This window comes from Notolepis coatsorum (assembly GCF_963971535.1).
Source record: "Notolepis coatsorum genome assembly, chromosome: 2".
NCBI lineage: Eukaryota > Metazoa > Chordata > Actinopteri > Aulopiformes > Paralepididae > Notolepis > Notolepis coatsorum.
This window is the reverse complement of record NC_140166.1, coordinates 168962019-168987188: the sequence shown is the minus strand read 5'-3', so window position 1 is coordinate 168987188 and position 25170 is coordinate 168962019. Positions and strand designations below refer to the sequence as shown.

Genomic DNA, 25170 nt, shown 5'->3' with positions numbered 1-25170 from the left:
GAACATAGGCATAACATCAGCACACAAATTGACAAAATAAAAAACAATGCATAAATTGCAGACATAAGAATAGGTATAAAATAAGACAATAAAAGTAGTGCAATGAAAACGTGCAGACTTAAGAATAGGCATAAAATAAGTACAATAGTACAATGTTGCTCGAAGGCATGTGAACTCCCCCCGGAACAGTCAGTTCCCCAAACACCCCACACATCAATCCCTACCACATCCCCATCCAAGACACACCCGCCGATAAAGCACGCCATGACCGAAGGAAAACACAAACAGCCCACGCACCATTCACACCGCCATGCATGGCGACGGGAATGCCACACCTGCGAGCCGCCCCATCTACCCCGGTCCTGGTGCCCCCGCCACCACGAAGAAAACCAGCAAATAATAATACGGTAGAAAAGTATAGTACTGTATGTGTGCAGGGTCAAATCCTGGATTATCCTATGAATTTAAAGTAAAATCAAGTACATCAGTCACATCATGAATATCCTGAAGAACAATTGACCTATCTCAAGCCCTGCCCTCTTTTCTTGATCCTCTAAATCCCAATAATTGTGATTGGAGGATCAAGAAAACAAGGCAAGGTTTGTGATAGGTCAATTCCATTGCATTTCCTTACCTCGTCTCCCACGTCCACAAGGCCTTGCATGGTACTGAATAAGGAGCCATAACCCCCCACTGTGACCAGGATTTCTGTGAGAGGGTCAATCTCCTGGTCGTAGACTTTCCCATAAACCTGAGAAAGAGCTTTCACCAAAGACGGATGACCCTGTTGAGTGATGAAGAATAGACATGTCACATGCAAATTAACAGATAATGTATGTAACAACGTACACAAAGGAAATATTCTAGGCTACTGTATCAAAGCCATTAGAACAGAACATCAGAGGACCATTAAGTTAATTGCCAAGGGATGATGCACTTTTGTTGCATATGATGATTATTAAAATACATTTTTCAGGTCCAAATAGATTGATAGTATGAATCCCGTGATTCCCGTCCAATAGTTGCAATCGCAACATACTTGGAAAAATATTTAAATGAAAAAAGAACGGTATGGTTAATCAAACTGGACATCATATTCACATCCACCTCTAGTCCTAGTATGACACAGATCCTCTTTGTATGTGGATATATTTTTTTAGGGATGGGCATGAGTAATCGAGTAATTGAAACTCACCGTTTCAACTGAACTTGAGTGATTTTTGAGGGTACTCAGTTACTTGGGGGTTTTTAGTTACTTTTTAGTTACCACCAAGTAGTCCACCAAAAGTGCTTCTTTTCGCCACTGAAACATAAATCCTGGTCTGAAATCCCGTAAATGTGTGAGTTGTTGCAGGAAGACAACAATGGAAGCTGTGGAGCATGGATAGTACGCTAAATGTTACAGCAAAGTTTGTTGCGTTAGAAGAATACAGCCCGCTTAGTGTTTTATTATCTAAAAAGAAAAAAACAGCAGTTTGCGTTTGTTCATTTACAAATTGTGCCAACATCATGTCGCCCACTTTGCCTAGCGTTCATAGACTATTGATACATAAATATGCCATTCCATGAGCGGAGAGACCTGCTGCAGACAGAGTGGAGGTAATGTAATAATTACAATAGGCAACCGACTGTTTTTATTGACGATATGCATCACTCGTTATTGCCCTCGTTACCAATAGGGTCCAGCTGCAGCACAGGAGAATCCTTTTTGGAGCTGGAGGCTACTAGAGTACACACAGACAGTGGAGCTGTTTGCCGATAGCGAGCATTTTGACTTGTTGCGTGGTGGCGATGTCTCGCAGATAATACAAGTACAAGTCTAATTATATAATATATATATTATATTTCTTTTTAATCAAAAACGATCGGATCGGTATCGGCCGATATGGCTCACGATGATCGGTATCGGTAGCAAAAAACGTGATCGGGGCATCCCTAATATTTGTCTAGTCTAGTGTGTTCATTAGATGGGTAAAATCCTCTTTCAGTGCCTTCAGTGTTTTCTTGGGCAGCTAGCATCGCTGGTATGCACGCCATTAGCGTTAGCCATGCTTCTAGGCCTCTTTGCTTTTGGAAATAATGATACAAATAAATAAATAAATAAAACAATTATAATTATTATTATTTTAGTTTTTTGTGCATTCGACTAAGAGGTTGGCAGTCGACTTACGGCTCCTTTCGATCGATTAGCCGACTAATCGGGGTCAGCCCTAGTATGTATATATATGTTTTTTATATGTATTTTTTTTTAATGCTTGCTGAAAGACTTCGGATTGCATGAAACCATTATGTATGTACAGTAGCCATTCATAAGTGAAGCGTGTCTTACAAAGCCTCTGGTGTACTGGTTCATCTTGTCCACGGAGGCCGCCTGGGCCAGCGCCTCCTTCACGTAGGAGGGGGGAGGGATGTCTGGGTACCCTTGGCCCAGGTTAACGATGGACGGGTCTGCTGCCACCGAGGTAAAGGCCACCCTGTAAAGACCATATCAATTGCTTTAAATGCTTAAAGTCCCCAGAGTGCAGGCCGAGAGCTTGGAAAGTCAGCCTTTTTATTTGAATGCCCCAGCTTCTTGGAATGACCTTCAACTCTGGCTAAGAAATCAATACCCTGCTAACCTAAGAATGGTTTTAAAAAATTATTACAAATCTCCCCGCTTCAGACAGTTTTTCATTTTGCATCTGTGTTTTTGTCCTATTCATTCAACGTGTAATTAGTCTATGCCGATTTTCTTTTCCGTATCTTTATTTTGTGTTTCCATCAGTCGTAATACGCCTGTAAAGAAATGTCTCGACATAATTGCAAAGGAGACCTTGCTCTCTCTTTGAGATTAAATGAAGATTGAATGGCTCTGCCAGCGTGGCACATGGTGTGATGAATGGATAAGTGTCTGTTCCTTTTCTTGTACATTTGTACCAAGCCATGTTTATTATTTAATAGAATCTATCAGCAGGCTGCCTATAGCACTATACAAGGCTTGAGAGACTAACACTAGCCACCACCAGCAAACAGGTTTTGGCTTTGGTTGGACGGTCAGTAGTATTACTAGCTGCTTTGGCGGATTGCCAGAAAACAATTAGGAAAAGGGGGAGGGGCAGTGGTCGTTTAGGTTAGATGAGTGAGTGGGCTTGTGACTAGGTCATTGGTTTGATTTCCAGATTGGCAGACAAATGTCTGTGTGTGTGTGTGTGTGTGGGGGGGGGGATTAGTGCCCTTAGTGTAGAAGTGCCCTTGAGCAAGGCACTTAACTCCCTACTGCTCAGTGTGTGCAACTACATGAGTGTGAAGCAGGGCATTTCTGAAAAAGTGCTCAGCGAATCCTCCCTGGGTGAATAAGGTAAGACAAAATTATAATAAATAAATAAGCCACTGTGTGTTCATAGACAACACAGCTCTACCTTTCTCAGGATGTCTATTTTTACAAAGAGTTGACCTGAGGACCATATCAGCCTTTACCGCAGGCTCTCAAAAAATAGTTTAAACACCAGCGCACAAATACCACATTCTCCATTGTGTTATAGCCCTCTGTCAACATGTTGGTCTGTCAACATGTGAATTGTTGTTGTACATTCATTTGAATTAAAGAAGCACAAACTTAAAACAGCCTAAGTATGCACTTGAGGAATGCATCTACCTAACATACCGATATGGATGGACAGAGGTAGGTCTGTAAATGTCGGTATAATACATGTTCAGTTTATCACTCAGCCCTACATCAGGGTTTGGAAAGTAGATGGAGGATCACATAGAACTATTATGATATTATTTTCAACGTGAAAACCTATTAGAATGCATTACAGTAGGATGCTTTCCCCTTTTTTATACTATATACACAACAATACTGAACGATTATTCTGTCTTGACATAAACCTCAACCATTATCCAAAACAGAACACAAAAAAATCCTAACACAGATGGTAGCGTGTTAATATTTTGCATGCAAAATAAGTTTGACAAAAGATTGAATATTAAGTGCTAAAACAATTAATTAGAAATAGGCCACAGTCTCCTGTTAGCAGGTGTTCTAATGCAAAAAAAAGTTCTAATTCTGATGATGGACAGAGAAAACACGATCAGTTCTCCTGGTCAAATGTTCTGAACTCTCACTTACCAGACATTCTTGTCCAGCCCCTCGATGCGCTTCGAAGGTTTATGCCGCGATGTCATGTGCTGTAACAAGACATTAGGCGTGAGTGAACAACTTGTTCAAGTTGTTATGAGCCCCTGTGACCATCTGATGTTGCCACTGTGCATGGACACATACTTAACTAATAAGTGCACACAAAACAAGAAGTGTAGGCCCGTGGACCACAGAGACTTACTGTTGAGGTACAAAACGTTCTTGTACAGTTTACTTGAGCCGAATGACATGCAGAGCTGTAGTATCTGAGGGCTTGCCGTGATATGTTCATGCTGCATAGAAATGGGACATAACAGACCATCGTTATTCTAGTATAGTATCACAGCACTGTGGTTATCATCACATTTACAGTTAATTGCTAAAGCACATAGACTGTCTACTGTCTACTCTAGACAGCAATGCACAGAAATAATTGAGGTAGCAGCTCTCTCAAAAGACGATTCAACCTTGAAATCCAGTCCATGTAACGACGACTGACTAAAAAAACACTTATATTTAGAACAAGGGTAGGATGGTCCCATGTGTCCAATGTCCATTATGTGTCTAGCAGGTGACCTGACTAACGTTAACATTACCGATGGGTTGACGGTGCGGTCCTCGCCAACTCGTCAAGTCAGGAATGAGTCAGGCGACCAAAAAGGTAAATATGAGGTGATCTACAGTAGACCACTACTGCACTTGCGCGTCACGTTGAACTCGTGGGAAGGTAGGGAGGGGGGGGGGTGCACGTCGTCCCAGCGTGTCAACATCATATTTCTGATTATGGCTCATGATACTCCGGGTTGAAAATAAAGTATGTTTGCGCCACAAAAGGTGGTGAAGGGTCAGTGAAACGTGATATATTTATTTTATTTTGACATGTATATTATTTTTGTTCTGTTTTTGTTTTGCCATCGTTTTGTTTCTTCTACCCATGTAAAGCGTATTTGAGCATCTGGAAAAGCGCTATAGATGTATTAGTAGTATATCTCGTAAACTTTACTTTTACGTTGACGTTGACCGACCGACGCTTTGCTCTTCTTTGGCTAGCAGTAGCAGGCCAGCGCTCCAGCCGGTGAGGTGACACAGCTAACGGCTAGACAACGGAGTATCTCTTTAGTATTTATTGATTTGACTAAACCGTATAATGATAGCTAAATGCTTTAGCTAATTGAACCATTCTATTTAGCAATACAATGAGTGACAGGCTCAGCTCACATTGCAATGCTATGCAGCCTATGCTCACAATGTTGATGCAATGCTCACAAGCTGTAAGTATTGTACCCATTCTGCAATCTGTTAATAAAAATGTCAATCAAACATACAGTCAGTATCAGAAGAGAGTAGTAGAGGTACGATGTTTACATACAGAACTTACGTGTAGCTGGCAGAAAGGTTCTCGTCTTGACTAGTAAAATGCAACCAGCAGGAGAAGACATGTCGTCACAGACGGGCAGGATTCGGATGGCAGAAAACCAAAGTAGAAAATACCGTTTACATTGAATTTGTTAATACATTATTGAGGGGGGCAAAATAAAAATAAAACACAATTCATTCATTCATTTATTATGTATTATTTATCCATACGTGTATTGTTTGTAATCTCCTTTTGGCAACCCAAAAGGAGTTGCATATTATGCTACCCACCCCCACTCCCTCCTAATTCATTCAGATGTCCAAAACAAGTGCGTAAGATAATATTTGTTGTTAAAGTATGGTTTTAGCTGTATAATTTCGTATATTTGTCATTTCATAAAAACTGTAGGAAACGTGCTCTGAATGCAGTAATTATGATGACACGCCGTCCTCTCCTGCACTCTCCATTCTACCACCGGATGCCGTGGGTTTTATGTCTTCAATGACAGCCCGCCCGGGCGGGGTAGTGAAAATCCATTCAAAAGCATGCTTCAATCAAACCATTATCTGCCGCCCGGTAGAGAATCGAACGCATACGCATACATACCCACGCCTACAACCCTGACCAATGGAATGATCATTTGGTCAGGAGACTCGTTTCGATTTTCAGTGCACGCCGTTCCAAAAGCGTCTATGCCAAATACAACGCAGTTCGGTTTCCGGGTTCCTCTGATTGGCCACTAAGCCCACGTGACTTATTGATTGATTGATTGATTGATTGATTGAAAACTTTATTAACAGATTGCAGAATGGGTACAATACAGTACAGCTCAATACACACAATTGTTAAGGGGATGCAGACCAGAGAAAGACTTTCGTCTTGTTTACATCAGGGTCCCCCATTTTCAATTCATCAGGACATATATGACATACATGCATACATGACCGCGCAGGGCACACTGCTGACGAATGAACACAGACGGACGGACGGGCGGCTGCCTCTTCACTTCCGCTCCCATGTTAATGGACGATAGTAGGCACACTGGCCGCGAGCGGGAGCGCGCCTCGCGAGCGGCTCCCGGGCGGCAAGCTATCTTTTCGTTTCAATCCTATTCGAGGCGGCGCGCCACGCGTAAACTCTAGTCTGTAGAATGCTCTGTTAAATGTGCATTCCTCCCTGCGCGCCGCGCGCTTATATAGTCCCGCGAATGCGCATTTAATGTCCCCTCGCTTGAGCACAGACTAAAGACAGTGCCTAATTGCCTCTACGAATGGAATGTAACACATGTCTTCACAACAAGTTAGGTGTGAATGCATCTGAGAACGTATTTAACACACCTGACGACCGGCGCTATTGATATGCAAATAGCGAGTATATGTGGGGTTGCCCGTCCCATGAAGAACGCATGCCTGTGTGTGCCTGGCCAGGCGCGCAATCTCACGAGGGAGCCGCGCGTGGAATTAATTCGTCAGCAGTGTGCCCGTGCCGTTATCGCCCGCTGCCGCGCTGTGAAGCGGAAGAGCCAGCGAGGCGACGTGAGGCGGTGGTTTCAGCAGCAGCGGCCGTCTTCTTCCGAGGCGGCTCGTTCTTATTAATCCCTAATGTCATGTATGTTGTTGTGTATGTCATAAATGTTGATATGAATTGAAAATGGGGGACCCTGATGTAAACAAGACGAAAGTCTTTCTCTGGTCTGCATCCCCTTAACACTTTGAGTGCCACGCCGTGTTTTCCTTTTTACCCGCTTGAATGCCACGGTCCACTCCTAATGTTAACGTTAATATCGCCTAATCTATGTTTTAAATTATGGCTATGTGTCTAATCTGCCTGTCGCTTATCAAAGAATCATTTTCCAGTCAGTGTTGTCAAGGCAGATTGGTTTTTTATCGCTTCATTTCCGTTTGAGAGCATTTTGAAAAGCACCAGTTTTCAGGTGAAAAACAGCCCATTCTGTGATAATCGCCTTTTACTGGAATATTCCAGAATGTTGATATTTGTCGGCCTATTTATGAATCGTTTTCAAATAAACGCTAGATGATCAATAGTATACGTGCACGCACGTGTGACTGATCATATTGGGTCTGGGGGCTCCCACGTCCGCGGGCGACGACACAGGCCGCTGCACTAAGAAGTGAATTCACTCCTAACTACCGTACCTATGCGTCTGTTAACCCTGTTATGGCGAAGTGAGTTTAATTTACCAGCCCGCACTGCCACAGTCACTCGTCAACACACCTGTTTCCGTGACTGTGGACATACCCACGGGCTTCCCCGTTACACACGCACATTCGAGCCGCGCGCTGATAATAGCTCATGGATTTTACAGTGAAACAGATAGAGCACATATCACAAAAAAGCTTATTATCTCCTCGAAAACGAGTCTGATTATCCTAACACTGATAACATAGATTCCTTACCTGACATCAGATGGTATCCAAATGGTATATTCCAATTCCTGATCACCATTCGAAAAAATCGATAAGTATATTGATCCAACGTGTGTACAGTATAACCGATCCAGAATTAACTCTGGTAACTCCGGCTGCATCAGTGGACTGGAAAATGTGGACTGGAATATTTTTTTTTCCCCATCCATTTTCATTGAGTCCATTCCAAAAGGGTAATTTACCATCTGGGAGACGATAGGGGGCGATTTTTTCACATCTGATCGCCGGCGGCCCCTGGGTAGGCTAGGGTAGGCTCGCGTGATGCAATATGATTTCAGATCGCAAAAAAAAAAAAAAATCCGAGAAAAGCCGTGACGTGGCTTTCAACGTAACTATCGTAAACCCGAGAAAAGCCGCGACGTGGCGCTCAAAGTGTTAACAATTGTTTGTATTGCGCCGTACTGTATTTGACTGCACACGACACTCGGCTGCATGGGTGTAATCTCTCTTCTATCAAAGAGGTTGCGTTCAGGAATCGACGTTGTGATGTCCTACGGATCTTCCTCTCTAAAAGCCCCACGCAATACAGCATGTCTTGAGGCAGGAATTCACCGCAAGAAAATGTGTTGCTAATCTTTGTTCAGTACAATATGATTGGAAAAATAAGCTACATCTGGAATGAATAAAGTGATTTTTTTTTTAACTGTCAAGGGTACCAGCGTCTTTTTCTCCAGTAGCGCGACTAATATCAGTTACATCATCCAAGGTATTGTTACTCAATGTTTGTGAGCATGGTTTGGAGATATTCACAGTAATTGTTAATTCAGTAAAGTAGTCAGATCTACTCTTTATTGAAGGTACTGATATGATATGATTCTACGATTAATACTACAAATGTAATGGTCCTCAATGAGTATAACAATTACACAAAACATTAGCTTTATATCTGTGAGGATTGGTTCTTTCCCCACCACAGGCTTCCTAAAGTACTGTGATGATTGGTCCGCTCCTCACCCACATGCTCCGTTCCTTTAAGGTATTTTGTTGATTAATTGCATTCCCCGCCACACGCTTCTTTCCTGTAAGGTGCCGTGTTGATTGGTGCTCTCCCCACCACACGCTTCTGGAGCAATGATCAATTTCATCCTGCAGCTGTCACAGCTTGTCATCAGCGCCCTGTGGCTTTATATACCCTGATCCCCCTAATATCGAGGTTGGATCGTTTTGAATATTCTCCTGCATTTGCCTGTCTTTCCCGTCGCTGTTCCCTGTCTGTTGCTCCCCAGGACTTTCGTGAAGTAATCCCTGTGGAGAACCTGATTCCCCGTTCGAAGCTGCGCCTCGTTATCAGCCCGCGTTACGCGTTGCGCTCTGGTGAGTTTTTGGAAACAGTTCTTTTTGGATCACCAGTTTTTTGTGTGTTAGTGAAACACCGAAGAGATCCCTTTTTGTTGATACTGTTCTCACCTTTTTTGTGTTGGATTTACACTTTGGATTACCGTATTGTTTTTTCTCTGGACTCTGCTAACTGTGTGTGTTACACCGAAGATCAAGTCACTTGGATATTTATTTGGATCAGTCACCTCTCTGTTTCTGTGCGCTGGGCTAACTGAGATTTCTCTCTCTCTCCGTTTCCACCTGGAGCGAAAGCTGGGAGGATCTGCAGAGCGGCTTCAGACGTCACAAGCTAATTCCTCACCACCACCTACTAGGAGAATCTGCAGAGCCGCAACAATCTTCACATGCCAGATTCCCCGTTTGTTCTGTTGCTCAACTTAATTCAATCTTGTGACTCTGAGAATAAATACGCCCTTGCTTTGGCTAACTCTGAAACAACTCTCTCTGTGCCGTTGCGCTTGAGGTCGGTTACAAACCCTAACAATATCAGCCTTTCTGAAAGAAGAAATGGTTTCTTTATACATAGTCCTATATATATAATTTGAAATAAAAAAATACCATGTTCCTTAGTCCTGTATTATGATCAAACAATTACACAAAAATGCATCCTATATAGACTCATATGCCAAAACATTCAGAAATACCCAAATGATGCAAGGTTGTTTTTTTATGACATGCACAACTACAAGCTTTTAAGAACACTGACATTCCCGTCCAATAGTTGCAATCGCAACATACTTGGAAAAATATTTAAATGAAAAAAGAACGGTATGGTTAATCAAACTGGACATCATATTCACATCCACCTCTAGTCCTAGTATGACACAGATCCTCTTTGTATGTGGATATATTTTTTTAGGGATGGGCATGAGTAATCGAGTAATTGAAACTCACCGTTTCAACTGAACTTGAGTGATTTTTGAGGGTACTCAGTTACTTGGGGGTTTTTAGTTACTTTTTAGTTACCACCAAGTAGTCCACCAAAAGTGCTTCTTTTCGCCACTGAAACATAAATCCTGGTCTGAAATCCCGTAAATGTGTGAGTTGTTGCAGGAAGACAACAATGGAAGCTGTGGAGCATGGATAGTACGCTAAATGTTACAGCAAAGTTTGTTGCGTTAGAAGAATACAGCCCGCTTAGTGTTTTATTATCTAAAAAGAAAAAAACAGCAGTTTGCGTTTGTTCATTTACAAATTGTGCCAACATCATGTCGCCCACTTTGCCTAGCGTTCATAGACTATTGATACATAAATATGCCATTCCATGAGCGGAGAGACCTGCTGCAGACAGAGTGGAGGTAATGTAATAATTACAATAGGCAACCGACTGTTTTTATTGACGATATGCATCACTCGTTATTGCCCTCGTTACCAATAGGGTCCAGCTGCAGCACAGGAGAATCCTTTTTGGAGCTGGAGGCTACTAGAGTACACACAGACAGTGGAGCTGTTTGCCGATAGCGAGCATTTTGACTTGTTGCGTGGTGGCGATGTCTCGCAGATAATACAAGTACAAGTCTAATTATATAATATATATATTATATTTCTTTTTAATCAAAAACGATCGGATCGGTATCGGCCGATATGGCTCACGATGATCGGTATCGGTAGCAAAAAACGTGATCGGGGCATCCCTAATATTTGTCTAGTCTAGTGTGTTCATTAGATGGGTAAAATCCTCTTTCAGTGCCTTCAGTGTTTTCTTGGGCAGCTAGCATCGCTGGTATGCACGCCATTAGCGTTAGCCATGCTTCTAGGCCTCTTTGCTTTTGGAAATAATGATACAAATAAATAAATAAATAAAACAATTATAATTATTATTATTTTAGTTTTTTGTGCATTCGACTAAGAGGTTGGCAGTCGACTTACGGCTCCTTTCGATCGATTAGCCGACTAATCGGGGTCAGCCCTAGTATGTATATATATGTTTTTTATATGTATTTTTTTTTAATGCTTGCTGAAAGACTTCGGATTGCATGAAACCATTATGTATGTACAGTAGCCATTCATAAGTGAAGCGTGTCTTACAAAGCCTCTGGTGTACTGGTTCATCTTGTCCACGGAGGCCGCCTGGGCCAGCGCCTCCTTCACGTAGGAGGGGGGAGGGATGTCTGGGTACCCTTGGCCCAGGTTAACGATGGACGGGTCTGCTGCCACCGAGGTAAAGGCCACCCTGTAAAGACCATATCAATTGCTTTAAATGCTTAAAGTCCCCAGAGTGCAGGCCGAGAGCTTGGAAAGTCAGCCTTTTTATTTGAATGCCCCAGCTTCTTGGAATGACCTTCAACTCTGGCTAAGAAATCAATACCCTGCTAACCTAAGAATGGTTTTAAAAAATTATTACAAATCTCCCCGCTTCAGACAGTTTTTCATTTTGCATCTGTGTTTTTGTCCTATTCATTCAACGTGTAATTAGTCTATGCCGATTTTCTTTTCCGTATCTTTATTTTGTGTTTCCATCAGTCGTAATACGCCTGTAAAGAAATGTCTCGACATAATTGCAAAGGAGACCTTGCTCTCTCTTTGAGATTAAATGAAGATTGAATGGCTCTGCCAGCGTGGCACATGGTGTGATGAATGGATAAGTGTCTGTTCCTTTTCTTGTACATTTGTACCAAGCCATGTTTATTATTTAATAGAATCTATCAGCAGGCTGCCTATAGCACTATACAAGGCTTGAGAGACTAACACTAGCCACCACCAGCAAACAGGTTTTGGCTTTGGTTGGACGGTCAGTAGTATTACTAGCTGCTTTGGCGGATTGCCAGAAAACAATTAGGAAAAGGGGGAGGGGCAGTGGTCGTTTAGGTTAGATGAGTGAGTGGGCTTGTGACTAGGTCATTGGTTTGATTTCCAGATTGGCAGACAAATGTCTGTGTGTGTGTGTGTGTGTGGGGGGGGGGATTAGTGCCCTTAGTGTAGAAGTGCCCTTGAGCAAGGCACTTAACTCCCTACTGCTCAGTGTGTGCAACTACATGAGTGTGAAGCAGGGCATTTCTGAAAAAGTGCTCAGCGAATCCTCCCTGGGTGAATAAGGTAAGACAAAATTATAATAAATAAATAAGCCACTGTGTGTTCATAGACAACACAGCTCTACCTTTCTCAGGATGTCTATTTTTACAAAGAGTTGACCTGAGGACCATATCAGCCTTTACCGCAGGCTCTCAAAAAATAGTTTAAACACCAGCGCACAAATACCACATTCTCCATTGTGTTATAGCCCTCTGTCAACATGTTGGTCTGTCAACATGTGAATTGTTGTTGTACATTCATTTGAATTAAAGAAGCACAAACTTAAAACAGCCTAAGTATGCACTTGAGGAATGCATCTACCTAACATACCGATATGGATGGACAGAGGTAGGTCTGTAAATGTCGGTATAATACATGTTCAGTTTATCACTCAGCCCTACATCAGGGTTTGGAAAGTAGATGGAGGATCACATAGAACTATTATGATATTATTTTCAACGTGAAAACCTATTAGAATGCATTACAGTAGGATGCTTTCCCCTTTTTTATACTATATACACAACAATACTGAACGATTATTCTGTCTTGACATAAACCTCAACCATTATCCAAAACAGAACACAAAAAAATCCTAACACAGATGGTAGCGTGTTAATATTTTGCATGCAAAATAAGTTTGACAAAAGATTGAATATTAAGTGCTAAAACAATTAATTAGAAATAGGCCACAGTCTCCTGTTAGCAGGTGTTCTAATGCAAAAAAAAGTTCTAATTCTGATGATGGACAGAGAAAACACGATCAGTTCTCCTGGTCAAATGTTCTGAACTCTCACTTACCAGACATTCTTGTCCAGCCCCTCGATGCGCTTCGAAGGTTTATGCCGCGATGTCATGTGCTGTAACAAGACATTAGGCGTGAGTGAACAACTTGTTCAAGTTGTTATGAGCCCCTGTGACCATCTGATGTTGCCACTGTGCATGGACACATACTTAACTAATAAGTGCACACAAAACAAGAAGTGTAGGCCCGTGGACCACAGAGACTTACTGTTGAGGTACAAAACGTTCTTGTACAGTTTACTTGAGCCGAATGACATGCAGAGCTGTAGTATCTGAGGGCTTGCCGTGATATGTTCATGCTGCATAGAAATGGGACATAACAGACCATCGTTATTCTAGTATAGTATCACAGCACTGTGGTTATCATCACATTTACAGTTAATTGCTAAAGCACATAGACTGTCTACTGTCTACTCTAGACAGCAATGCACAGAAATAATTGAGGTAGCAGCTCTCTCAAAAGACGATTCAACCTTGAAATCCAGTCCATGTAACGACGACTGACTAAAAAAACACTTATATTTAGAACAAGGGTAGGATGGTCCCATGTGTCCAATGTCCATTATGTGTCTAGCAGGTGACCTGACTAACGTTAACATTACCGATGGGTTGACGGTGCGGTCCTCGCCAACTCGTCAAGTCAGGAATGAGTCAGGCGACCAAAAAGGTAAATATGAGGTGATCTACAGTAGACCACTACTGCACTTGCGCGTCACGTTGAACTCGTGGGAAGGTAGGGAGGGGGGGGGGTGCACGTCGTCCCAGCGTGTCAACATCATATTTCTGATTATGGCTCATGATACTCCGGGTTGAAAATAAAGTATGTTTGCGCCACAAAAGGTGGTGAAGGGTCAGTGAAACGTGATATATTTATTTTATTTTGACATGTATATTATTTTTGTTCTGTTTTTGTTTTGCCATCGTTTTGTTTCTTCTACCCATGTAAAGCGTATTTGAGCATCTGGAAAAGCGCTATAGATGTATTAGTAGTATATCTCGTAAACTTTACTTTTACGTTGACGTTGACCGACCGACGCTTTGCTCTTCTTTGGCTAGCAGTAGCAGGCCAGCGCTCCAGCCGGTGAGGTGACACAGCTAACGGCTAGACAACGGAGTATCTCTTTAGTATTTATTGATTTGACTAAACCGTATAATGATAGCTAAATGCTTTAGCTAATTGAACCATTCTATTTAGCAATACAATGAGTGACAGGCTCAGCTCACATTGCAATGCTATGCAGCCTATGCTCACAATGTTGATGCAATGCTCACAAGCTGTAAGTATTGTACCCATTCTGCAATCTGTTAATAAAAATGTCAATCAAACATACAGTCAGTATCAGAAGAGAGTAGTAGAGGTACGATGTTTACATACAGAACTTACGTGTAGCTGGCAGAAAGGTTCTCGTCTTGACTAGTAAAATGCAACCAGCAGGAGAAGACATGTCGTCACAGACGGGCAGGATTCGGATGGCAGAAAACCAAAGTAGAAAATACCGTTTACATTGAATTTGTTAATACATTATTGAGGGGGGCAAAATAAAAATAAAACACAATTCATTCATTCATTTATTATGTATTATTTATCCATACGTGTATTGTTTGTAATCTCCTTTTGGCAACCCAAAAGGAGTTGCATATTATGCTACCCACCCCCACTCCCTCCTAATTCATTCAGATGTCCAAAACAAGTGCGTAAGATAATATTTGTTGTTAAAGTATGGTTTTAGCTGTATAATTTCGTATATTTGTCATTTCATAAAAACTGTAGGAAACGTGCTCTGAATGCAGTAATTATGATGACACGCCGTCCTCTCCTGCACTCTCCATTCTACCACCGGATGCCGTGGGTTTTATGTCTTCAATGACAGCCCGCCCGGGCGGGGTAGTGAAAATCCATTCAAAAGCATGCTTCAATCAAACCATTATCTGCCGCCCGGTAGAGAATCGAACGCATACGCATACATACCCACGCCTACAACCCTGACCAATGGAATGATCATTTGGTCAGGAGACTCGTTTCGATTTTCAGTGCACGCCGTTCCAAAAGCGTCTATGCCAAATACAACGCAGTTCGGTTTCCGGGTTCCTCTGATTGGCCACTAAGCCCACGTGACTTATTGATTGATTGATTGATTGATTGATTGAAAACTTTATTAACAGATTGCAGAATGGGTACAATACAGTACAGCTCAATACACACAATTGTTAAGGGGATGCAGACCAGAGAAAGACTTTCGTCTTGTTTACATCAGGGTCCCCCATTTTCAATTCATCAGGACATATATGACATACATGCATACATGACCGCGCAGGGCACACTGCTGACGAATGAACACAGACGGACGGACGGGCGGCTGCCTCTTCACTTCCGCTCCCATGTTAATGGACGATAGTAGGCACACTGGCCGCGAGCGGGAGCGCGCCTCGCGAGCGGCTCCCGGGCGGCAAGCTATCTTTTCGTTTCAATCCTATTCGAGGCGGCGCGCCACGCGTAAACTCTAGTCTGTAGAATGCTCTGTTAAATGTGCATTCCTCCCTGCGCGCCGCGCGCTTATATAGTCCCGCGAATGCGCATTTAATGTCCCCTCGCTTGAGCACAGACTAAAGACAGTGCCTAATTGCCTCTACGAATGGAATGTAACACATGTCTTCACAACAAGTTAGGTGTGAATGCATCTGAGAACGTATTTAACACACCTGACGACCGGCGCTATTGATATGCAAATAGCGAGTATATGTGGGGTTGCCCGTCCCATGAAGAACGCATGCCTGTGTGTGCCTGGCCAGGCGCGCAATCTCACGAGGGAGCCGCGCGTGGAATTAATTCGTCAGCAGTGTGCCCGTGCCGTTATCGCCCGCTGCCGCGCTGTGAAGCGGAAGAGCCAGCGAGGCGACGTGAGGCGGTGGTTTCAGCAGCAGCGGCCGTCTTCTTCCGAGGCGGCTCGTTCTTATTAATCCCTAATGTCATGTATGTTGTTGTGTATGTCATAAATGTTGATATGAATTGAAAATGGGGGACCCTGATGTAAACAAGACGAAAGTCTTTCTCTGGTCTGCATCCCCTTAACACTTTGAGTGCCACGCCGTGTTTTCCTTTTTACCCGCTTGAATGCCACGGTCCACTCCTAATGTTAACGTTAATATCGCCTAATCTATGTTTTAAATTATGGCTATGTGTCTAATCTGCCTGTCGCTTATCAAAGAATCATTTTCCAGTCAGTGTTGTCAAGGCAGATTGGTTTTTTATCGCTTCATTTCCGTTTGAGAGCATTTTGAAAAGCACCAGTTTTCAGGTGAAAAACAGCCCATTCTGTGATAATCGCCTTTTACTGGAATATTCCAGAATGTTGATATTTGTCGGCCTATTTATGAATCGTTTTCAAATAAACGCTAGATGATCAATAGTATACGTGCACGCACGTGTGACTGATCATATTGGGTCTGGGGGCTCCCACGTCCGCGGGCGACGACACAGGCCGCTGCACTAAGAAGTGAATTCACTCCTAACTACCGTACCTATGCGTCTGTTAACCCTGTTATGGCGAAGTGAGTTTAATTTACCAGCCCGCACTGCCACAGTCACTCGTCAACACACCTGTTTCCGTGACTGTGGACATACCCACGGGCTTCCCCGTTACACACGCACATTCGAGCCGCGCGCTGATAATAGCTCATGGATTTTACAGTGAAACAGATAGAGCACATATCACAAAAAAGCTTATTATCTCCTCGAAAACGAGTCTGATTATCCTAACACTGATAACATAGATTCCTTACCTGACATCAGATGGTATCCAAATGGTATATTCCAATTCCTGATCACCATTCGAAAAAATCGATAAGTATATTGATCCAACGTGTGTACAGTATAACCGATCCAGAATTAACTCTGGTAACTCCGGCTGCATCAGTGGACTGGAAAATGTGGACTGGAATATTTTTTTTTCCCCATCCATTTTCATTGAGTCCATTCCAAAAGGGTAATTTACCATCTGGGAGACGATAGGGGGCGATTTTTTCACATCTGATCGCCGGCGGCCCCTGGGTAGGCTAGGGTAGGCTCGCGTGATGCAATATGATTTCAGATCGCAAAAAAAAAAAAAAATCCGAGAAAAGCCGTGACGTGGCTTTCAACGTAACTATCGTAAACCCGAGAAAAGCCGCGACGTGGCGCTCAAAGTGTTAACAATTGTTTGTATTGCGCCGTACTGTATTTGACTGCACACGACACTCGGCTGCATGGGTGTAATCTCTCTTCTATCAAAGAGGTTGCGTTCAGGAATCGACGTTGTGATGTCCTACGGATCTTCCTCTCTAAAAGCCCCACGCAATACAGCATGTCTTGAGGCAGGAATTCACCGCAAGAAAATGTGTTGCTAATCTTTGTTCAGTACAATATGATTGGAAAAATAAGCTACATCTGGAATGAATAAAGTGATTTTTTTTTTAACTGTCAAGGGTACCAGCGTCTTTTTCTCCAGTAGCGCGACTAATATCAGTTACATCATCCAAGGTATTGTTACTCAATGTTTGTGAGCATGGTTTGGAGATATTCACAGTAATTGTTAATTCAGTAAAGTAGTCAGATCTACTCTTTATTGAAGGTACTGATATGATATGATTCTACGATTAATACTACAAATGTAATGGTCCTCAATGAGTATAACAATTACACAAAACATTAGCTTTATATCTGTGAGGATTGGTTCTTTCCCCACCACAGGCTTCCTAAAGTACTGTGATGATTGGTCCGCTCCTCACCCACATGCTCCGTTCCTTTAAGGTATTTTGTTGATTAATTGCATTCCCCGCCACACGCTTCTTTCCTGTAAGGTGCCGTGTTGATTGGTGCTCTCCCCACCACACGCTTCTGGAGCAATGATCAATTTCATCCTGCAGCTGTCACAGCTTGTCATCAGCGCCCTGTGGCTTTATATACCCTGATCCCCCTAATATCGAGGTTGGATCGTTTTGAATATTCTCCTGCATTTGCCTGTCTTTCCCGTCGCTGTTCCCTGTCTGTTGCTCCCCAGGACTTTCGTGAAGTAATCCCTGTGGAGAACCTGATTCCCCGTTCGAAGCTGCGCCTCGTTATCAGCCCGCGTTACGCGTTGCGCTCTGGTGAGTTTTTGGAAACAGTTCTTTTTGGATCACCAGTTTTTTGTGTGTTAGTGAAACACCGAAGAGATCCCTTTTTGTTGATACTGTTCTCACCTTTTTTGTGTTGGATTTACACTTTGGATTACCGTATTGTTTTTTCTCTGGACTCTGCTAACTGTGTGTGTTACACCGAAGATCAAGTCACTTGGATATTTATTTGGATCAGTCACCTCTCTGTTTCTGTGCGCTGGGCTAACTGAGATTTCTCTCTCTCTCCGTTTCCACCTGGAGCGAAAGCTGGGAGGATCTGCAGAGCGGCTTCAGACGTCACAAGCTAATTCCTCACCACCACCTACTAGGAGAATCTGCAGAGCCGCAACAATCTTCACATGCCAGATTCCCCGTTTGTTCTGTTGCTCAACTTAATTCAATCTTGTGACTCTGAGAATAAATACGCCCTTGCTTTGGCTAACTCTGAAACAACTCTCTCTGTGCCGTTGCGCTTGAGGTCGGTTACAAACCCTAACAATATCAGCCTTTCTGAAAGAAGAAATGGTTTCTTTATACATAGTCCTATATATATAATTTGAAATAAAAAAATACCATGTTCCTTAGTCCTGTATTATGATCAAACAATTACACAAAAATGCATCCTATATAGACTCATATGCCAAAACATTCAGAAATACCCAAATGATGCAAGGTTGTTTTTTTATGACATGCACAACTACAAGCTTTTAAGAACACTGACATAACCGCTGAATATCACTGAAATCCAAGTTAATGTATATCTTAGAAGTTCTTTGTTTCATCGTACAAACAGCCAAAGCTGTCATGTATGTTGTGTATGTCATAAATGTCGATATGAATTGAAAATGGGGGACCCTGATGTAAACAAGACAAACGTCTTTCTCTGGTCTGCATCCCCTTAACAATTGTGTGTATTGCGCCAAAGGGAACACAGTTTCTTGAGTCTGGCGTTGTTGTACTTTATCTATTTAGTGTTACTTTTGGGAGTAGTGGGGGAGAAATGAATGAATGAAAACATTATTTAACAGATTGCAGAATGGGTACAATACAGTACGGCGCAATACACACAATTGTTAAGGGGATGCAGACCAGAGAAAGACTTTCGTCTTGTTTACATCAGGGTCCCCCATTTTCAATTCATATCGACATTTATGACATACACAACATACATGACATTAGGGATTAATAAGAACGAGCCGCCTCGGAAGAAGACGGCCGCTGCTGCTGAAACCACCGCCTCGCGTCGCCTCGCTGGCTCTTCCGCTTCACAGCGCGGCAGCGGGCGATAAGGGGGGCATGCTAGCTCGCGGTCACGTGGGCTTAGTGGCCAATCAGAGGAACCCGGAAACCGAACTGCGTTGTATTTGGCATAGGTTCCGAACGCCTGAATACTTTCGACAACAAATGTTTGTTTCCGCGTCTCTGATTGGCCCGCGCGTTTCTGGTCATGTGACATGTGCGCCAATCGTGGGACCGCAAGGTTCTACACTGGTTAAGCTTAGGCGCTATTTCGAAGTTAATAATAATAAATTAAATTAAATAATGAATACTAAAACGGTACTTCTGTATGAGTTATGGTATTGTTCTTGTCACTGACCAGCTCACAAAAGCAGCTTGATTTCTGTCCTGAGGAATGAAATGTTGTTTAATGCATTCTGTGTGATTGATTGATTGATTGAAAACGTTATTAACATATTGCAGAATGGGTACAGTACAGCTCAATACATACAATTGTTAAGGGGATGCAGACCAGAGAAAGACTTTCGTCTTGTTTCCATCAGGTTCCCCCATTTTCAATTCATCATAACATATATGACACACATGACATACAGATAGACAGTACTGCTACATCTATACATTTATGACATACCAGATTTGCAAATACAGTACTGTTTGTGATACAAGAAGTGTCCAGAAAAGAGTGTATAATACATTTGACGTAGAAACTGTACATTGGAGGAGTAGGGTAGGTGGGGTGGGGTTGGGGGGGGGGGCGGACTGTACATTGGAGGTGTTTTAAATGTGTTGGTCACAAATTGTTTGAGTTAGCCAAACAAGGTGTAGGTTCCAAAACTCGTTGATGCCATAAGCTTCAGACGCTCTCAAATTTTTAATTCTCCCGTTCCACATCCACGCACAAGAAAGCCACTGACCACAATGTAGTATTAACTATTTAATGTCCAACTCGGGTTACACTTTCTTGTTTCCTAATTATATATAGAGCGAGATTAACAAAGTTTATCCAGGGAAATAGAGAGAGAGGTCTAAAAACTGTCTGGCTCCACTCTCTCATCACTTGGCCTGACCCCCGGTACAATCTGCGTTGTTTTCTTTCTAAACAAATGCTGTCACCCTGCAGCACCTGACAGTCATCAATGACATCACCGTTATCCTGTCAAACTAAAAGTCCCTCGGCCTATCAGCCAAATATCACGTAAGAAACAAACTAACAACAAAGAAATCATTCTTACCGATAGACATGGATTGTCTTAACATTTTAACTTCTGTAATAATAATATCTATCTATTTATCCATCTATTTAAACACCATGAAATACAGGTCCAAAATGCTTTTCTATGAACTGAAATTACTCCTAATTACCAGACTAGGCATTTAGGCGCCTACATACCCGGCCCCTAATTGTTATCAACAGCCTTGAAACAATTACACAAAATATAAACTTAAGGCGTCTAAATGTCATTTAACTTAAATATCACAATCTAAAGTTTCAAAATTAAACTAGACTGAAGAAGTGAAGCTCTTGATCTTCGCTCTGCCCATGACAGATTGATTGATTGATTGATTGATTGAAATGTTTATTAACAGATTGCAGAATGGGTACAGTACAGTACAGCTCAATACATACAATTGTTAAGGGGATGCAGACCAGAGAAAGACTTTCGTCTTGTTTACATCAGGGTCCCCCATTTTCAATTCATCATAACATATATGACATACAGATAGACAGTACTGCTACATCTATACATTTATGACATATCAGATTTGCAAATACAGTACTGTTTGTGATACAAAAAGTATCCAGAAAAAGAGTGTATATACATTTGACATAGAAACTGTACATTGGAGGAGGTTGGGTGGGTGGGGTGGGGTTGGGTGGGTGGGGTGGTGTTTGGTGGGTGGGGACTGTACATCGGAGGTGGGGGGGGCGGGGGGGTTGGGTAGGGGGGGGACACTGTACACTGTACATTGGAATACTGACAAAGCCATACTTGGTCATTTACTGTACAACTGGGTTAGGACATTTGTAGGGGCCAGTTTCGAATTGCAGTCTCCCGTAGGTGTTCTTTGAGAGTGTTTTTGAAAGTGGGTAGTGATTCACATTCCTTTACAGCTTTGGGTAGGGCGTTCCACATTGATGTGGCATAATTGCGAAACGTGCATAGTACCTTGTTTGAGCCGAATCTGGGTTTAACATGATTTGTGGAGCTCCCTCTGGTGTTGTGATCGTGGTATTCACTGACCTTTGGGAAGTATTTTGACATGTACATGGGTACCTTGGTCGCATAGTGTATCTTGTAGACCAGGCCCATTGCAAGTTGCTGTACTCTGTCGTCTACTCTAAGCCATACTAGGTTGTCAAAGTGGGCAGGGGTGAGGTGGGTTCTAGGAGTCAGGTCAAGCAGTAGTCTGACTAGCTTGTTTTGAGACAAGCTAAGTGCCAGAGTCTTCAGGGTATTCTTGTTTACCAGAGAGGAGATCCGGTACAAGAATCGAGTTCGTTGGTTGACTTTTTTTTATTACATTGGATGCCATTTTGTCACAGGAAAGATTAGCCTCTAGGATGGACCCAGGCGAGCCATATGCAGATTTTGCCTAGTTCCGAGCTGAGGGCTTTTTCAACCTGTAACTTGTTCTTGTCAGAGACCAGCAGGGCTGAGTCGTCCGCAAACAGGAACAAGTTGCAGTCACAAGCTGACGACATGTCATTTGCATAAATTAGGAATAGTAGCGGTCACTGTGAGGGGGGGGGATAGGGTACCGTTTAACTCCACCATCTGTTCTCTCCCCTCCAGGTAGGATTGTATCCAGCTCACTGATAGACTATCAAAACCAATTGCTTTTAGCTTGTCAATCAGAATGGTGTGATTGACAGTGTCGAAGGCCTCTTGTAGGCAGTGTTGGGAAAGTTCACTTTCTACATGAACTAGTTCAGTTCACAGTTCAAAATTTTTAAAATGAACTAGTTCAGTTCATAGTTCATAATTCAAAATGTTGAACTAAAGTTCATGGTTTCAAAAATGAACTATAATTTTTTTTTTATTATAGATTTTTCACGTACAGTTACTTACATTACAAAAACACACATTGGGACAAGGGGGGGGGGGTCCTCCAGTTCATCTCTATGCCATCATCCACACCATAAGCAAGCAAAAACAAAACAAAAAGAAAAACAAGCAAAAAGGAAAGCAGACCAAGACAGGCACTGTACAGTATTGCACTTGCCTCGAGCGCATTCACATGTAGACATACATATATTAATTTTTTCCTATCCTAGGTCTGTCCATACAATGGGGCACTGGGCCTTTAGAAGGATCCGATACATTTCAGCAGGAAAATAGTCTAATAGTGGGGCCCACACATCCTGAAAGGAAGCGTTGTTGACTCTATGCATTGCACAGTGTCTTTCATGGGGTAGGAGCACACCGAAGATCCCTCTATACCACATTTGTAAAAATGGAGGCTTATCCTTAATCCAGTTTATCAGAATGCATTTCCGGGCTGAAAGTAGAAGTTTATCAAATAGTTTGAATTGTAAACTCTTTTAAATGCATACGCCAACGTGACGTCTAGAGGTAGAGTCTGACTCCGACTGAGAGAGTGCTGCTGCTGCTGCAGCTCTTGGCTTCTAATCTGCGCGCAGATTCCTGTTCCACTGCTTGTTGTGAGGAGGAGTCTGATGACGTAGCAGGGGGTGACAGGCTGGTTGCCAGATCGGGTGGTTTTACGCATAATATTTAAGCCTGTTTACAGTGTTTTAACTGAGTTTTCGGCTGAAATGCATTATGAAATATGGCACATCTTTGAACGCCGTTATAATAGAGAATGAACGCACTTTTGAACTCCGTTACACAGGGCTGAGAATGAACGCGTTTTCAATTACGTTCATTTAGCGGATATACAATACGTTCAGTTCAAGTTCGCCCAAAATACGAACGCGTTCATGAACGATCGTTCATTGAACGCGTTCAGGTACATCACTGCTTGTAGGTCCAGCATGACCATGCCGCAGTATTTACCCGCATCCACCTCTTGTTTGATGTGGTTGTTCAAATAGAGAAGGCATGTGTCAGTGGAGTGGGATGTTCTGAAGCCAGATTAGAATTCGTAGATTAGATTTTTTTCCGCGAGGTACTTTTCGATCTGTTCGTATACTATTTTTTCCATGACTTTCGAGATGGATGTAAGGATAGAAACAGGGCGGTAGTTGCCTGGGTCTAATTTGCTGCCCTTTTTGTGCAGGGGTGTTACTCTCGCAAAAGTACCTCATCTGTAGTTACCATTTCCAATTTGAAGTCGTCTTTGTGGACGCCTAGGTTCTTGTAGTATGCTACTATGTGTTCTACCCCATACTGCCCTGAGTGGGAGGGTAGTTTGTTTACCAGTGTTGTGGCTATGTTTGTGAAGAAAGTGTTTAAGTAATTGGCTACATCCAGCTTGTCTGTGATGAGCGTGTTGTCCGTCTTTATGTTTATGTTTGAGAACCTGGTTTTAAGTTTTTTACTGCAGCCCAGTTGATTGTTGAGTAATTTCCAAAGTTCAGGTTTCTTCAACCAGTGTACCATTGAGTTCATCTGACCAGTCCAGACTCTCCAGTTCAAGGTTAAAGGCCTCGCTAGAGTAGGTTTTGAGGTCTCTAGATGTGACTGTTTTGTGACAGCCAGCCTTTTGCTTTAGCTTTTTGCGGGTACAGAATATCATATAATGATCACTTAACCTGCATGCTATAACCCCTTTATTGGAGATCTTGGACTTGTCAGAGGTCAGGATGAGGTCAATGGTAGTCTGAGTTGTTTCACATACCCTTGTGGGTTGGGTGATTAGCTGGCTGATGCCGTGCAGATCACAAAACCTATTGAAGGATTTGTAGACGGGTGCATCTTTTTGTTGCATATCCGTGTTCCAATCCCCAATAAGAATCTTTTCAGCATCCTCAGCTCCAGCTAAGCACACATCCAGAGTATCATAAAAGCCAGTTTGATCTGGCGGTCTGTAGATTGTTCAAATAGAATTTCCACCCATACGGTTTCAATTGTCTCATGATGAAGGTCAGTACGGTTAATGAATTTGGTGTCCTTATGAATGTACATGCAGACACCACCTCCATACTTGTTTCTATCATTACGGACTATAGAATAGTTCTCCAACTCTATTTCAGGGTCTGTTACAGTTGAGTCAAGTTTAGTTTCAGTAAAGCATATTATGTCTACCTTACCGCTAATAAACAGGTTTCTTATTTCATCCAGCTTATGTTTTATGCTGTTTACATTCAGGTGAAAAATGTGTAGTCCGTTTTTATTTGCTGTGGTATAGATGTCGTCGAGTTCCAGGTAAATGTCTTCGTCTGTGAGGAGGGGGGGGGCTCTGTGTAGTCCGGGTGGGTGATCCTTTGCTCAGGGTCGTTGTCCCGTGACGAAGGGGGGGGGGGCTGTCCGTATTGTTGTCCGTCTGTGTCTGGTGCTGCTGTGGGGGAGGGGGGGGGGGCTTTGTTGTTGTCTCCGTGAAGTCTGTGTGTTGGTGTGTGGGGAGGGGGGAGGGGGGTCCTTTGTCCTGTGTCTTCTCTGGCGGCAACCCTTTGTCCTGGGCTGGTAAACATAGCCAGCCTGGCTAGGTTGGCTAATTTAGCAGGCGATTTGACCGTGGGGTTGTCGGTTGGATTTCTTGTCGAGATTTGCACCGGTGTTGTAACCTCCGGTTCATCCCGCCTCGTTCTGGTCCCTCGG

General features: G+C 42.8%; 1 protein-coding gene across 5 annotated transcripts in view; it reads right to left on the bottom strand.

Moving 5' to 3' along the window:
- LOC311248615 (kynurenine--oxoglutarate transaminase 3-like) overlaps window positions 1-14483 on the bottom strand; it is a 39474-nt gene extending 24991 nt beyond the window's left edge. The window contains exons 1-8 of one of the 5 annotated variants that reach the window (XM_084338022.1): window positions 14451-14483; window positions 13284-13374; window positions 13073-13131; window positions 11291-11435; window positions 4323-4413; window positions 4112-4170; window positions 2330-2474; window positions 635-784 (exon numbers count right to left, since the gene is read on the bottom strand). In XM_084338022.1, the coding sequence (XP_084194148.1) occupies window positions 635-784; window positions 2330-2474; window positions 4112-4170; window positions 4323-4412 (444 nt within the window). In that variant the 5' untranslated portion in view covers window position 4413; window positions 11291-11435; window positions 13073-13131; window positions 13284-13374; window positions 14451-14483. Of the gene's footprint in view, window positions 1-634; window positions 785-2329; window positions 2475-4111; window positions 4171-4322; window positions 4414-4716; window positions 4754-5489; window positions 5612-11290; window positions 11436-13072; window positions 13132-13283; window positions 13375-13677; window positions 13721-14450 lie in introns of those variants that run through there. The other 4 variants (XM_084338023.1, XM_084338026.1, XM_084338024.1 and 1 more) reach the window with 4 other exon arrangements.
- Window positions 14484-25170: the final 10687 nt, after the last annotated feature.